This window comes from Capricornis sumatraensis, chromosome 3 (genome assembly GCF_032405125.1).
Source record: "Capricornis sumatraensis isolate serow.1 chromosome 3, serow.2, whole genome shotgun sequence".
In the NCBI taxonomy this organism is placed as follows: domain Eukaryota; kingdom Metazoa; phylum Chordata; class Mammalia; order Artiodactyla; family Bovidae; genus Capricornis; species Capricornis sumatraensis.
Window position 1 is genome coordinate 108,550,762 of NC_091071.1, and position 15,814 is coordinate 108,566,575.

Below are 15,814 nucleotides of genomic sequence, written 5' to 3' on the forward strand. Positions count from 1 at the left end.
TATAAAATGGTAACTTTCATGGGTACCTTAACACTGAAATCACTGCACACTCTTCTGTCTAAGGCTGCTGTGATGTAGACACAGAGGCCTGTGGGCTCCTCAAAGAGAAAGGGAAAGAAGTATTAGGTTCAGGATGAAATAAATTATACAAGTTTTCATTGTTGTTGTTGTTGTATTTTTCTACATAGTTAGCAATTAAAATGACTGTATTTGAACCTCATATTCAGGAATCACAAATTTTAAAATAATTAGGTTCAATAACTTACAGATTCTATGAGCAGTTCTCATGTAATGAAGGAATCCCTCATTTTTGGGAGATGTTTCTTGAAAACCTAATTTGATTTACACAAATTTATGACTATTTCTAAACAAGATAAAGCTTGCCTTTATATCTTCTTAGAAGCTAAAGATTGGTTTTCTAAGGAAATAAATAAGATAAAAAGAAAAAAAGGAAACTCAAGAACAAATTGCATTGTTCATATAAGGAAATGAAGGAAAAATAAACATGTGATTCATCAATATAAACGATATGCCCAGTGAAGGAGGGCAATGAATATGTAGTTTCTATGTAGCTCAAAAATAGTGTTTTTGTTAGAAAGTGATTTGTGTAAAATCAGTATAATCAAGACCTGCACTACCTACTTTATTCCTTCTTTTCTAAGGCTGGCTCAATTCCCATCCCCCCACAACCCCATATATTTATATGGGAAAACATAAAACATGGCTTCCCAGGGGGTGCAGTGGTAAAGAATATGCCTGCCAATGCAGGAGATGGAAAAGATATGGATTCCATCCCTGGGTCAGGAAGATCCCCTGGAGTAGAAAAATGACAACCTGCTCCAATATTCTCACCTGGAAAGTACCATGGACGTGGGAGCTTGGTGGGCTATAGTTCATGGGGCCTTAAAGAGTCAGACACAATTGAGCAACTGAGCACACAGCACACATACACATAAAATATAGTGTAAATGACTATGAAATTTGGCTTTTCTCTGTGATTAAGAGCATTTTTATGCTGACTTGATAGAACTCCAGTTCTCCTCCATTTTTTCATTTATGGAACCGTCACAGGATGTGGGGAAAAATTTATTTGTCCCCAAATGACAATGCATATAAGTCACAGAAGCATCTATTCCTACAAATGAGAGGGACCAAGGGAATTATCTTGTCCAAAATTGTCCTGTAGAGATAAAGATGATGCCTATGGTAAAGCGGTTTTGTCTTTGCCTTTGTCTTTGGTGTAATGCAGCTTTATTTTTCTATGTACAGGAATACATGGACTCCAACAAATACATTGAACATCTGTTAAATCAACTTGAGGAGCAACACAGAAGTCTCTGGAGGTGAGTTAAATCTACTTCTTAACTTAATAGGTGCATCTATAGCTTTAATCTTGATCACGGAAGCATGGAGTTGGCAAAAGGTCCTTCTTCTACTTGGTGGCCAAACGCACCTTTGGGGGCAAAAATCAGCAGAGGCTACCTAAAGAGTTCCATTCCTTTAATTAAAGTAAAACAGTGGTGTCAAAAGTTGTCCTTGAGTGAAGGACCTGCTCAGAGCTTGGAGGATGGTAGAAATCATAACACTTGCCAAGGTCAAGGAATGCATTTGTCCACAGCCATGCAACAAACATATTGTAGAAAAGAAAGTGAAAGTGAAGTCACTCAGTCGTGTCTGACTCTTTGCGACCCCATGGACTGTAGCCTACCAGGCTCCTCAGTCCATGGGATTTTCCAGGCAAGAATACTTGTATTCTTGTAGAAACTAGAACCCAAATCCTCTGGCCTTTGCCTGCCTAAATATTGTTTGTTTTTCTATAACTGAAAGGCTGAGAACACTTCTGCTTAAAATTTCTGCTTCTCTTTATATTAAAAAATACATATTTCAAGAATGCTGTTATATAGGTCCCCCATGTTTGGTTTGGTTGTTTTATGTGATGGATTCTAACCCTAGGTATGAAAACATCTGCAGGTAAATTGGAAAAAGAGGAGAGTATTACATAAGTATTATATAAGTTTTCCCAAGTAACTCATTCCCTGAGGCTTCTAGGGAATGGAGATTATTGTGATAGGATTATCTAGATCTTTAAAGTCCATGTGGCCATGTTTTTGCCAGTGCTAGTATGGACTCTGAATTCCACTTACTAAATTCCTATAGTTCTTGTTATCTGGAATAAATATGCTAGTGCTTAATTGCATGATACCTTACACTGCATCAGAATTATTGAATATAATTAGCTTCCTCTCTAAGGGGTCAATAAGCCCCAAAGTCCTTTATGTCTTATCTCCTCATGGCATGGAGGCCAATTTCCCCTCTGTGAAGAAGTGAAGTGACGTTGCTCAGTCATGTCCGACTCTTTGTGACCCCATGGACTGTAGCTTACAAGGCTCCTCTGTCCATGGAATTTTCCAAGCAAGAGTACTGGAGTGGGTTGCCATTTCCTTCTCCAGGGGATCTTCCCGACCCAGGGATTGAAACCGGGTCTCCCGCATTGCAGGCAGACACTTTACCCTCTGAGCTACCAGGGAAGCCTCCCTCTGTACACAAAGATTTTAGGGAGGTAAGTATGACCTAACCATGTGGCTTTCTTGCCCAACCTCATCCAAATCCATTTTACTCATTTGTTCTGCTCTGATGTTAGTTTTCCTACTAGGAAACATGTTGTTCAGTCTCTAAGTCATGTCCGACTCGTTGTGAAACTAGAAAACGTGTCGGTATTTATAGTAATAGACAATATTCTATTTTTCTACCTAGAAGAAAACTGCTAATAGGATACAACAAAACTGTACAATTTTTAAGTCCACTTGTCACTAAAAGACACATCAGTTAACTTTATATAAATTGATGCAATATTTGTTAGATTTGATTTTGAGATCTATAACTTGGTGATACAGTTTTCTTTTGAGAACGAGTGTGTAGCAATAGCAATATATTTATGGCTGTATGCCTTTTAAATTATATTTTCCATAGATGTACTGCAAAGTATATTTAACTGAGTTGTAACATTTTCTTAAAACTATTTGTATAAAATAAGTTCCCCCATCTTTCCAAAGAAAAATATATGAATGATGAATACCATCTGATGAATAAATTATACTTTATTTATAATTTGGTCAGTGTGTTTTATATACATTTTTGAAGAGGAATAATAGTTTCACACATTTTTGAATCAAAAAACCTGCATGGGAAAGGATATTTTCCTGCTTTTTTAAGGTAGTTAATAAAAACCTTTGGTTTTCTCTGATATGATTAAATTAAAATATCATTTCAGGTACAGACATCACCTAACCTAAAGTAAGAGCTCAGATTTTTGTGGGCAATCACAGCTATTTTCCTTCAGTAATAGAATTTTGCTAGTAAAGAAGCAAAGGCTTACATATAGTCACAAGATCTAATAGAAAAGCTTTATTTGAATAATAATAAAGGGCAATAATGATATTTGAATAGTCAGAATAACAGTGAGGAAATGGAAATGGTAGTATTGAAATGAAAATGAAAACCAATAATAGTAGATTTACATACTATTTATTGAATCATGAAATTATACTTGATTATATTTTGTAAATAGATCCTGACTGACGCATAGTGATAGGCTTTCTGATGCTTATTACAATATCTCAACTTCAACTACAGCCAAATAGTTTATGGTGAAAGATTTATGAGTGACAGTGAGCAGTGGGGGACTTTTTTTTCTGTTTATGATTGAATATTTAAAATGCTTTCTTGAGTTAAGGTAGACTCTATGATATGCCGAGGACCATGGCGTACCACAAACACAAGCACAGCTAAAGCGTCTGAAGTCAAACAAACATTCCCATAATTCAGTAAATATGTTTTCTGATTTTTATTGTGCATTTGATTTGTAGCTGTTACAACTTTCGTGTAGCTGTTACAACTTTCATTGATGTTGATATTAACTAATGGTCTTCCATTTATACTTAACCTATAACTTAAAAATTCTGAATATTTTTAAAAGATTATTTTGATGTGAACTATTTCTAAAGTCTTTATTGAATTAGTTACAATGTTGCTTTAAAAAAACGTTTTTGTTTTTTGGCTACAATGCATGTGAGATTTTAGCTCCCTGACTAGGGATCAAACCCACACCCTCTACATTGGAAGGGGATGTCTTAACCACTGGACCACCAGGGAAGTACCAACTTTGAGTATTTTTATCTTCCAACAATAATATTAGTCAGCATTAATTTATGGCCACAGTCTTTGAGGACTGATCAAAAGAAGATATACGTCATACTGTTATTGCCTCTTGCTTAATGATAAAAGAATTGGACAAATGGTAGAAGATTGGATATAAGAATGAAAAGTCTTATTTTTGTGAAGGAATCTCATAGTCTTTAACAGGCTTTAGTCATTTTTTATAGCATAACCATGTGCTGTGACACAAATATATTGTTATAATCATACTCTCAAGATAACTGGTTATTTTGGGGTCCAGTTTAGTATTGTGCTGAAATAGACCTTTAATCTACTCTAGGTTTTCAAATTGTTAAGGAATTTGTGGTGTTCAACTATAGCTGTCTGGCAAAGAGCATTTAGCTCAATTAATGTTTTGATACCAGCAGAAGAAAACTTCTGTGAATTTATCTGAAGAAGAGGGTAGATTTGGGATCTAGAACCTAGTCTAAGACTTGAGTACAAATCTGGGTGCATTTCAATTGCTCTGCCTCTCCCTGCCTGATAAGAAAAAATAAACATACCCAGCAACAACTTATTTATAAGTTGATGTTGAAATGTGATCATATATTTTTGTATGTTTATTTGTTTTAATGAGGAAAGTTAAGATTAGGAGAAAAAGGCTCTTTTGTACTTAATGATTCTTATATCATCTGTTACTATTTCTGATTTGACTAAATATATTTGTGACTGACAAGAAGGAGTGTGAGAAAACAACTGCTGAGACTTTCTCCTGATATTTGACAGAAATCTTTATCCATTTGCAGCCTTAGATTAAGAGTTTAGAACAAACACAAACAGTTGGAAAATACAAACGGGATTCATGAATATTTATGGTGTTAATTACTCTTTCATGTCACATATGTGAAATTATGTATGACAAATAGAGGCAGCATAACACTCTAGAAATGGAAATAAGACTGGATTGGAGGTTTTGGAGGCATAGACTCTGGTCCTGGTCTGTCCAAAGTGATTACTGGGTAACACCTCTGAGACAGAGTTTCCTTAGGTATAAAAAGAAGGTATCAATATAGCTAGTATTTAAGATAACTGAGCACTGAGATTATATGAAGCATATAATATCTAAAATAGCATTACCTATAAATAACATGTACTGATCTGTATAATATTTTTTCTCTAATACTTATATAGCTGGATCATGTAGAATTTAATATATGTCATAAAAGGCTTCGAAGAATCTGTAGAAATGCCTAATATAATAGATCCCTAATGACTTGTGGGGCTTCCCAGGTGGCTCAGTGGTAAAGAATCCACCTGCAGTGCAGGAGATGTGGGTTTAATCCTGGGTCCAGAAGATTCCCGGAGAAGGAAATGGCAGCCCACTCCAGTATTCTTGCCTGGGAAATCCATGGACAGAGGAGCCTGGTGGGCTATGGTTCATGGGTTGCAAAAGAGTCAGACACGACTTAGTGAGTAAACAACAACAGCTTGCCAGTGACTGAACCAGATAATGTCAAAGTATTCATTTCAGATTTTCAGAGTTTGAGTTAGAGACAGAGTTATCAATAGCCTGTAAGTAAGTGAAGAATAAGTAGGTTTCAAGGCCAAAATTAAATGACAAGATCTGGTGAACGCACAGTGCCAATTTCCAACCGACAGATGCCAAAGCGAAGCCTCATTGGAACAAGCTGTATTTAGGCTAGAGTTTCTCAGTTAAGGCACTCTTGACATTTGTGGACCAGGCACGCCACTACAGGAGGCACAGGCTCAATCCCTGGTCAGGGGCCTGAGATCTGTCATGCTGCATGGAGTAGACAAAAAATAGACAAAAAAGAAAAGATTTTGCTTTAATTGTAGAACTACTCAGAGCTATTTATATTGCTAATGTGTTATGCATATCAAATATAGACTATAAAATATAATTTTTACTTCTTAAAAAATATTTCCTAATCCTATTTTTCTTGGAGCATCTACTCTGACTAAAGGTCTAAGGAATATATTTTGGGAAATGGCGACTTATCTAGTTTGATAGCCAAATATACAAAAACATAGTTGCATCTCTTTTTTCATCTTTCTCCCCTTACTTCACAGGTATGGGATGGGTACCTGTGAATGGTAGTTTGTAAAAAGAAGCAAATGGTATGGGTAGTTTGTAAAAGAGATGGGAAGTTTGTAAAAGAGCAGCAAATAGTGTGAGAAGTCTGGGTTATTGATAAAAGAGGAAAGTCAACCCCAAGTTCTGAGGGGCAGTCAAAGTATTAATAATACCAGATTGCAAGAATCTGAAGAACCATTGATCACAAGCAATGTTTGCCCTGGTAAAGCACAGAACTTGTGTTTCCCAGAGGAATAAGTGTTGGTTGCCTACATCACCAAGAAGAAGAAAACACTTCACTGAAAAGCATGTAGAGATCTCTGGGTGCAATAAGAGTCCCTAGGATCCATCCTTCCAACAATAAAATGATAGTTTCAGTGCATCCAAAAATCTGTAAAGTAGGCTTTTGCATTCTGCCTTATTTGTGATTCTTAATATAAGGGAAGAGATAGAAAAAAATACTGGGCAAGAGCTTTGTTTCCATTCCCGCCATGATTCAACATGCTGCCTACCTAAGCAGAGTGAAGACTGCCGTGAAATGATGCACATCCCAAATAGTCTTCACGTTCTCCATAATTTTGACGTATTTATACATTTTGGGGTGAAGGTAATTGGCCCCAGTGCCTAAAGTTTCCTTTAGCAGTAATCCCTGTTTCTGTAAAATGTGAGTGACATTAAAGTTGCTTACTGAGAGGCGACATGCTATCATTCTATCTCTAGGAAAAGATCATCCTTTGCTACCATGTTATATAGAAATTGTCTTGTAGCTGTAAAATAGAGTTAAGAGGCAAAAGCACACACAGCCTGAGAAAAGTCAAGCCCAGAACTTCTTGGAGATTTGCCTTCTGTGTATTTTGGTTCTTAGAATCAAATTATCCAGGCATCTTAAGAATTAGCACGTCTCTATCCTCAAGGGGTTAATTTATGTAGACCAAAGTGATTCCAAGTATTACACAGGGTGCCTTTGGTATAATCATAGACTTCCACTGGGAGAGCTTAATTGGCAACAAGTAAAATTGCTCTGCATGAATTCTTAATGGTGGACACCAAATAAAATAAGAACTGTGATTTGTTTTTTAAAATCCCTTCAAGAGAAAAGGAGACTACCTCTGGGGGATAGACTGTGTAGCAAACAAAGAACTCAGTGCTCTCTGCTAGCAATAAAAGCAAAAGCTCATGCTAAGCCCATAGAATAATAGTGTACGCTTTCCCAGCTCTGCATCTTTCTCTCTGCTGAGGTCAAAGGAGACCAGGACTAGCAAGCTTTACAGTTTCTTCCCCTCCTCTCTGCCCTTGCGCTGGATTTCTAGTATATATCTGCGTCCTCAGGGCAAGTGCAAGCATCAGGCCACCCTGGGAACCCATCAATGTCACTTCTCAATTACCCACCAGGGGTTGTTCCAGAGATGCAGACAGTCTCAGACCCCTGCCAAGATAAGAGTCTTGCCTTTAAGTCATGCCCTCTGCCCAGCACAAGGGAGAATAAATCAGGAAATCGGATATTGTCACATGCTTCAGTGGTTATGTCATCCATGGACGGTGGTGGTGAAGGTTGTGGGCTGAGATGTATCCCCAAGGACTCTTATTATAGACTGATGGTGCTGCTTTAGGTAAACAAGGGAGCATGTAGGCTTCTTCTCAGAGCTCCGAGACCCTGGCTGAACTAACAGCTTTATCTTTAAGGTGACTTTTGTTCAGTAACAGAAGGGGCTAATAGAGCTTAATCCAGAAAGGTATCCGATTGATTGGAAGATTGCCCAGGTTCATCATGCTTCATGCTTTGCTCCTCAGTTGTGTCTGTTTCTTTGCAACCCCATGGACTGCAGCCCACCAGGTTCCTCTGTTCATGGGATTCTCAAGGCAAGAATACTGAAGTGGGTAGCCATTCCCTTCTCCAAGGCATCTTACCAACCAAGGGATTGAGCCTGGGTCTCCTGCATTGCAGGCCTGATTCTTTACCCCATAAGTCCCCAAGGAAGCCCGCCCAGGTTCATATTTGACATTTACTTTAGGATTGATCAACGTTATTGTTGATTTAGGTGACTGGTGTATGGTCGGCATGTTTGTCTACTTTGAGAGTTGCCTAGTATTTGAATCCAAGTTATCCAAGGCAAAGAGATTACCAAAAATGCCAGAGTGAAACTCTACACCAACTTTATATATACATGATTTACTTATTAAACCTGTCCACCCTTAAAAAGGCTGTGCTAATCCATCAGAGAATATATTTAGGTCTCAACTGAATAAATGTATAAAATAAACTATTTAAAACCTATGGGTTTTATCTTTGCCTATTCACTACAAATCTTGTTTGAAAGAAAAATTCACATCCATTTATCAAGACTGTTCCACCCCAGGCTAAGTGGAAGACTCTGTAAAACACTTTATATGAAACAGTCCTTCAAAAGACCAAAGGTTTCCCCAAGGAGCTGATGGTTTGATCTGAGTCCTGAGTAGGAGCAGGTCTAGAAGCATGAGGACAGATGAAGAATTGGTTATTGACTAGACTGGATTTGGGCTGCCTTTAAGACCTTTGAGTATAACTATATGTAAGATCTTTGATGAGGGATTCAGGTCTAGAGCTCTTTACAGTTAATACTTAAAACAGTATAGATAGAGCATTCAATTAACCTACAAAGACATAAAACTGCCCTCTGCTATAACTGGGGACACATCCCCACATTAAAGATGGATTTATTGCAGCCATGGGAAGCTTGAGTTGAATAATATTGTACAAGTAGGTCTGTAGAGGATCTGAAAATTATTCTACTTCTAGTTTAAATAGGTTTGTGCTCTTCAAGAAAAATCTTAAAGTGCCAAAAAATATTTCAACATCAATAAGATTCAGGGGTGACCCAGAGAAATTTACTACTATGTAATCTGAAAACATTTGACTTAAAAACACATTTGTTATTTTTAGATCCATGCTTATCTTAATATGACAGCCAGGAACCTAATGTGATTTATTTATGTGAAATTAAAATAAAAAGCCTCAAGCAAAAGGCATTTTGTAGATTTATTGGGGGTAATAAAGATCACAAATATTCCCTACTAAGTTGAAAGAAGAAAAACTCCAGCAGGCGATGATATAAATGACCTACTAGACATAAATGCATGTGTTGAAGCTGACGTGCACCCACAGTAAAGAATGACAAAGTGTCTTTTTTTTTTTCTAGAAGGAGGAATAAAATGGGTAATTTACCATGGCATTCTATTTAATTTTAATTTTAATGGAAAAAGAATCACCAACTTGTTAGTGCATGAGCATACTTGTGACTCTCCCCACCCCCAAAGAGATTGATTGTTAGGATATAACTCTACATATCTCTCTACATGTGTAACTCTGGAGTTTAAAGGAGTAAACTTATTTGTTTTTGCTTACCCTCTATTCTTTTTGTGGCGTCTGTATTCAGAGGCCTGGAAGGGAGTTCTAGAACCCACCTAAATCCTTCAATTCTAGGGAGAGATGTTAGAGCTTCTATGAAAAGAGAAAATACAAACTGTACATCTCAATTCTACGCTGCTCCATTAGTCAGCTTTTACTAGTAGAGGACATCATTCACTTAGACCCAAGGGAGGCCCTGGTTCTTGCTCTATCACTTTACCCCTCCCCCAAGTTAATGAGAAAGACCCTTCAACAAAATAATCCAAAATGTAACACTGGCTCTATCCACACCTTCAATGACTTCTATACCAGTTCCAAGCATGAAGCTCTCAGTCACACACTGTCTTATTTTTTCATGCATGCGCATGCTCATGCTCAGTAGCTCAGTCATGTCTGACTCTTTGTGATTCCATGGACTGTAGCCTACCAGGCTCCTCTGTCCATGGAATTTTCCAGGCAGGAATACTGGATCAAGTTGCCATTTCCTACTCCAGGGATCTTTCCAACCCAGGGATCAAACCTGCATCTCCTGTATCTCCTGCATTGGCAGGCAGATTCTCTACCACTGAGCCACCTTATTCCCCTAAGGTTTTTGGCTTGTAAAACCAAATCTTTGGGTATCTCATCTCTCTCATAGTGCTTATCATAAGACATCCAACTTCAAACCTAACACTTCACTTAGCCTGAAAGCAGAGAGACAATTGGTTGTATGTTCTAATCATCTTTGTACCTAAGAGACTTAGCATGCGATAGGTCCTCAAAACACTTTTCTTAAGCCATTGAAAGAATTGATGTTGATTCAAGAAGAGAAACTATTAATGGTTCATGTGTTCATTACGGATGAGTCTACCTTTATTGGTGAGTCCATTGCAAGGAAAAGATCAAGCAAGCATAACAAAAGGTCCTTTGTTTCAGTGCTATACCAGTGCTAAAAGGGATCCATAGTTTCAAGATAGTTCCTCTTAGAAAGGTAAAGATGGGATACTTCATGAAGATGTGAACATATTGCTTTTGCTATATAAAGCTAGGAAGAATGCTTGCTTCACTAGACTTTTATTTTATGCTTTTTAAAAAATTCAATCATAAAATAAGTTTGGAGACATGTCCTGTCTGCATGTTGTGTCACTGGGCATCATAGGAAAGATTCCAACCATTAACAATAATCAAATGTGTATTTCTGTCCATAATTTTATTCCCATTATCTACCAGTTGTATCTTGGGCTGCAAACAACATTTTCAATAGACACAATGAAAGAATTTCTCATAATTTTTAAAAAAAAGGACTAAGAGACTATGAGAGGTTAAAAAAAAAAATCCATGGTAAAAATCTAGGCCTTCAATAATTTATCTCCTTGAATAAAATGAAAAAATTTTAGAAAAATTGTAGACAATCGATCGTTACTTTTAAAGATAGAATTGATAAGATACACACTGCTGTACATAAAATATATAAACAATAATGACCTATAATGACCTTCTGGATAGCACAGGGAACAATATTCAATATCTTGTAATACCCTATAATGGAAAAGAATCTGTAAAAGTGTATGTGTGTGTGTATATATATACACACATATATATAGAAACTTATATATATAGAAGCCTATATATAAGCTTATATAGCCTACATATATATATATAGGTTTCCCAGGTGGCGCTAGTGGTAAAGAACCCACCTGTCAATGCAGGATACATAAGAAACGTGGGTTCTATCCCTGGGTCGGGAAGATCCCCTGGAGGAGGTAACCTACTCCAGTATTCTTTCCAGGGAAATCTCATGGACAGAGGAGCCTGGCAGGCTACAGTCCATAGGGTCGCAAAGAGTCGGACATGACTGAAGTGACAGCGCACGTGTGTGCACGCGCACACACACACACACAAACGTATATATATACACATACATATATAACTTTTATATATATATATATATATAAGCACACATTCATATATATATCACTGTATAATATATATAATACATATATTAAAAGTATATGTAATAGATATGTACATATATATTAAAAAACTGAATCACTTTATTGTACACCAGAAACTAATACCACATCATAAACCAACAAATACTTTAATTAAAAAAAAATAGAATTGGGGCTTGGCCTGAAAATCTATACAGTGGTACTGGCAGAGAAGACCTTAGAATTTCGTTAAGATGGACACACACTTGAAGTCAAGGTCATTCACCATAGATAACAATGACATGGGCTGCCAAACAGAGGGCAAGTTTTCAAAGGATTAGTGGCATTAGTAGAAAGTAAACAGATGAAAAAAGAGAGCAACTAACAGCTAAAAGTAAATTTCATTTTTATTAGCTTTCGGAGAAGGCAATGGCACCGCACTCCAGTACTCTTGTCTGGAAAATCCCATGGACGGAGAAGCCTGGTAGGCTGCAGTCTATGGGGTCGCTAAGAGTCGGGCACGACTGAGCGACTTCACTTTCGCTTTTCACTTTCATTCATTGGAGAAGGATATGGCAACCCACTCTGGAGAATCCCAGAGACAGTGGGCCCCCGTCTGTGGGGTCGCACAGAGTCGGACACGACTGAAGCAACTTAGCAGCAGTAGCAGCAGCAGCAGCTAAGTGCTTTAGATAACAAATAAGGGGCACTTTTTATCTCCTAAACCTCTGATCTAGTCCACCTGTGGTGGTATTTGGTGGCACACTGCCACAATCAGGGTCTCTGTTCTGACTGCTTGGTGAATGTGCTGTCCTGTTGAGAACTTTTTCAAATACTATCTCTGGCTCCTTCTCTGCAATGTGAAGTTCATGTCCTGATTCTGACACTTACAGTGTGGTTTCTGAAAAAGCCCTTTAGACATCCAGGGCCTTGGTTTCCCACTGATAACAGGACAGGGTTAATCAGTGATTTCAGCAGTCTTTTCTTTAGGGCTAACAGTCTAATTATTATCAATTACCTTGTAGGTCAGCTGAAGGGTTGAGTGATGAAGACAGAAGAGAAATGATAGATCCACAGAATTACTGAAAGTTTGAAAGTGATAGAAAGTGACAGTTTTCCTTCTTGAAAGAAGGCAGCAAATTATTTTTATATACCTGGTCTTCTTTCAGCTCTAACTCTTGGACTGTGTCTTGGCCCTGAATCTTCCAAAGGTAGTAAAACAGCATGCTGGCAGACCCAGGGCACCAGAATAGAGTCAGAGTCTGTGACACTTGCTAAAGGCTTTGCAGGAAATTGTTCTATTGAATAATGTTTAAGTTTCCACAGAAGCTATGAGCACAGCATGGTGAAAAAAAAAAACACATCATTTGCTCATTATTTGAAAAATATGCCACTCTGAGGTTATGGTCCCTATTAAGGGAAACTGCACTGTCTTATGATGTCTCTTCAGTGTTCCCTAGAGATTCACAAAGTCATTGGGTAATTGAAAGCCAAAATGTGTATTTACCTGGGTTTATTCATTTTTATTATCTAATTGATTTTCCTGTATCTTGGCTTTGGAAATACATATCTGAGTGGGGTCAATTATAGACAGCCACTCTAAAAGAGAAATTCTTTGGGTCAGATACATAATTTAGGACTTTGGCCTTTGGAATCATTTATTACCAAGATGACATAATTTAAACTGTACCAAAAGTTGCATCTATCCAAAAATACCTCTACCACTGGACTGCTTGGAATTCTCACGCTTGAAATAAAAGAAATTGGGTGTCCAGAAAAATCACTTCTGAAATCTGTACTTGCCACCTGAGGGAAGTTCTAGCTTTACTCTCTTAGCTCCTGGTAGTATTCACCAAGGATTAGTTTGCCAATTAGGGAACTGTGGATATCTGAATACTGGCTTTTTTTTTTCTTTTTTTTTTTTTTAGCAAAGTCAAGCTCAGCATATTTAGAATTGAAGAAAGTCCTAGTAGACATGTTAAGAGTAAAAATCTAAGTATTTCTATTTCTAGCTATACATGTCCCTACCAACGCTGACCTTCTTTATTACTGATTATTCCTACACACTCACTCCCTACTGTCAGTGTCTTATTCTAGTCACACACATCCTTCAAAGGAGAGCAGAGATGAGCTCAGTTCAGTCACTGAGTCCTGTCCAACTTTTTGAGACCCCATGGATTGCAGCACACCAGACTTCCCCATCCATCACCAACTCCCAGAGTTCACTCAAACTCATGTCCATCAAGTCGGTGATGCCATCCAACTATCTCATCCTCTGTCATCCTCTTCTCCTCCTGCCTTCAATTTTTCCCAGCATCAGGGTATTTTCCAATGAGTCATTTCTTTGCATCAGGTGGCCAAAGTATTGGAGCTTCAGCTTCAGTGTCAGTCCTTCCAGTGAATATTCAGGACTGATTTCCTTTAGGATTGACTGGTTTTATCTCCTTGCAGTCCAAGGGACTCTCAAGAGTCTTCTCCAACACCACAGTCCAAAAGCATCAATTCTTTGGCATTCAGTTTTCTTTATGGTCAAATTCTCACATCCATACATGAATACTGGAAAAACCATAGATTTTACTAGATGGATCTTTGTTGACAAAGTAATGTCTCTGCTTTTTAATATACTGTCTAGGTTTTTCATAGCTTTTCTTCCAAGGAGCAAGCAATGGTCCTCCTAATCTATTACAACTCAGCACCTGGATTCCTCAGCCTCAGTCCGCCCAGGCTCCCTTTTTAAAATTCACCCTGAATTTGAGACTATACCACATATGTCCACATAATTGTTTGCATCTTGCAAAAACTCCAAAATTATTCCACATACCTCAGTTTTTATTCTATAGATATTTTCAGCACCTGGTCTTCTACTTCTATATCAAATGGTGGCTAAGCATAGGGTTGAACATAATAGGTGTTCAGCTAACACATACTAACTGATATTTCTTCGACAGGAGAATTGAAAGTTCTATTCTGTACTGTGGCTGGTAATACTGTATCAAGAATACTTATTTCAGATGTCAGCTAAGAACATTAGAAACCAGAGAGTATCTGGAGGGTCTGAAGGAATTGCACATGTTTAACTTGACACATAGAGAACTAAGAGAACTCCCATATGACTCAACAATTCCACTCCCGGGTATGTATCCAAAAAACAAAACCATTGATAAGAAAAGATACATGCACCCCAATATTCATGGCAGAATACAGTTGTCAAGATATGGAAGCAATCCAACTGTACATCAATAGATGTATGAGTAAAGAAAATGGTGTGTGGACACACACACACGCACATATATCAGTCAGTTCAGTTCAGTTGCTTAATTGTGTCCAACTCTGCGACACACATATATAGACAATGGAATACTATTAAGCCATAAGAAAGAATGCAGCCTTGCCATTTTCAGCAACCTGGATGGTTTTGGAGGGTATTATGATAAATGAAATAAGTCAGACAGAGAAAGGAAATGCTGTATGATATCACTTACATGTGGAATCTAAAAAATACAACACATTAGTAAATATAGCAAAAAAAAAAAAAAGCAGAGTCCTAGATGTAGGAAACAAACTAGTGGCTACCAGCTGGGGTGAGGAAGGGGGGAGGGGCAAGATAGGGGTGGAAGATTAAGAAGTACAAGCTATGATGTATGAAATGAACTACAAGGATATTGTATGATATGGGAAATACAGGGAATATTTTATAATAATTCTACATGGAGTATAATATTTAAAAACTATGAATCACTATATTGCATACCTGTACTTCATATAATATTATACTTCAATAAAAAACAACTGCAGTGAGTTATCTTGTGGAGAAGAGATCAACAGTATCCTAGGATATTCAGCAGGGCAGGTACTAGTTATCCAGTTGTCTATGTTAGAACCTGAGGGATGGCAACTCAGGACTAAAAAGAAATGTTCTGATACATTCTGTTCTCTAACACTAAGGAGGGTGTTTGGAATAGTGAGCTCTGTGCCAGTACAAGTGTCTAGGCAGAGCCTGGGTGACTATCTTTCAGAGGTCGTGTCCAGAGGATTCTCCTTCCGTGGATGGGGAGAGGTCAGGTGCCTTTCGTGTTGGATAACTCATCATACAGCTTTTACTCTCTGGCCCTAACACCACCATCAGTATCTCTATTTGTAATGACTATTTCCTTGTCAGCCCTTTAAAATATTGACAGTTTGATCTGTCTGACCTCAGTCTTCACTTTTCCAAAGGAAGCAGGTTTGGTTCTTGCATTGCTCCTGATACAACTTACATTTCAGACCCCT

The 15,814-nt window shown here is 37.7% G+C and overlaps 1 protein-coding gene across 1 annotated transcript in view; it reads left to right on the plus strand.

Annotated features, from left to right (window-relative positions):
• The window catches only part of NCKAP5 (NCK associated protein 5), an 890,670-nt gene that overhangs the window by 255,167 nt on the left and 619,689 nt on the right, over positions 1-15,814 (plus strand). Inside the window, exon 2 of the mRNA XM_068969056.1 lies at positions 1,270-1,343. Within this exon, the coding sequence (XP_068825157.1) occupies positions 1,270-1,343 (74 nt within the window). The remainder of the gene's footprint in view (positions 1-1,269; positions 1,344-15,814) is intronic.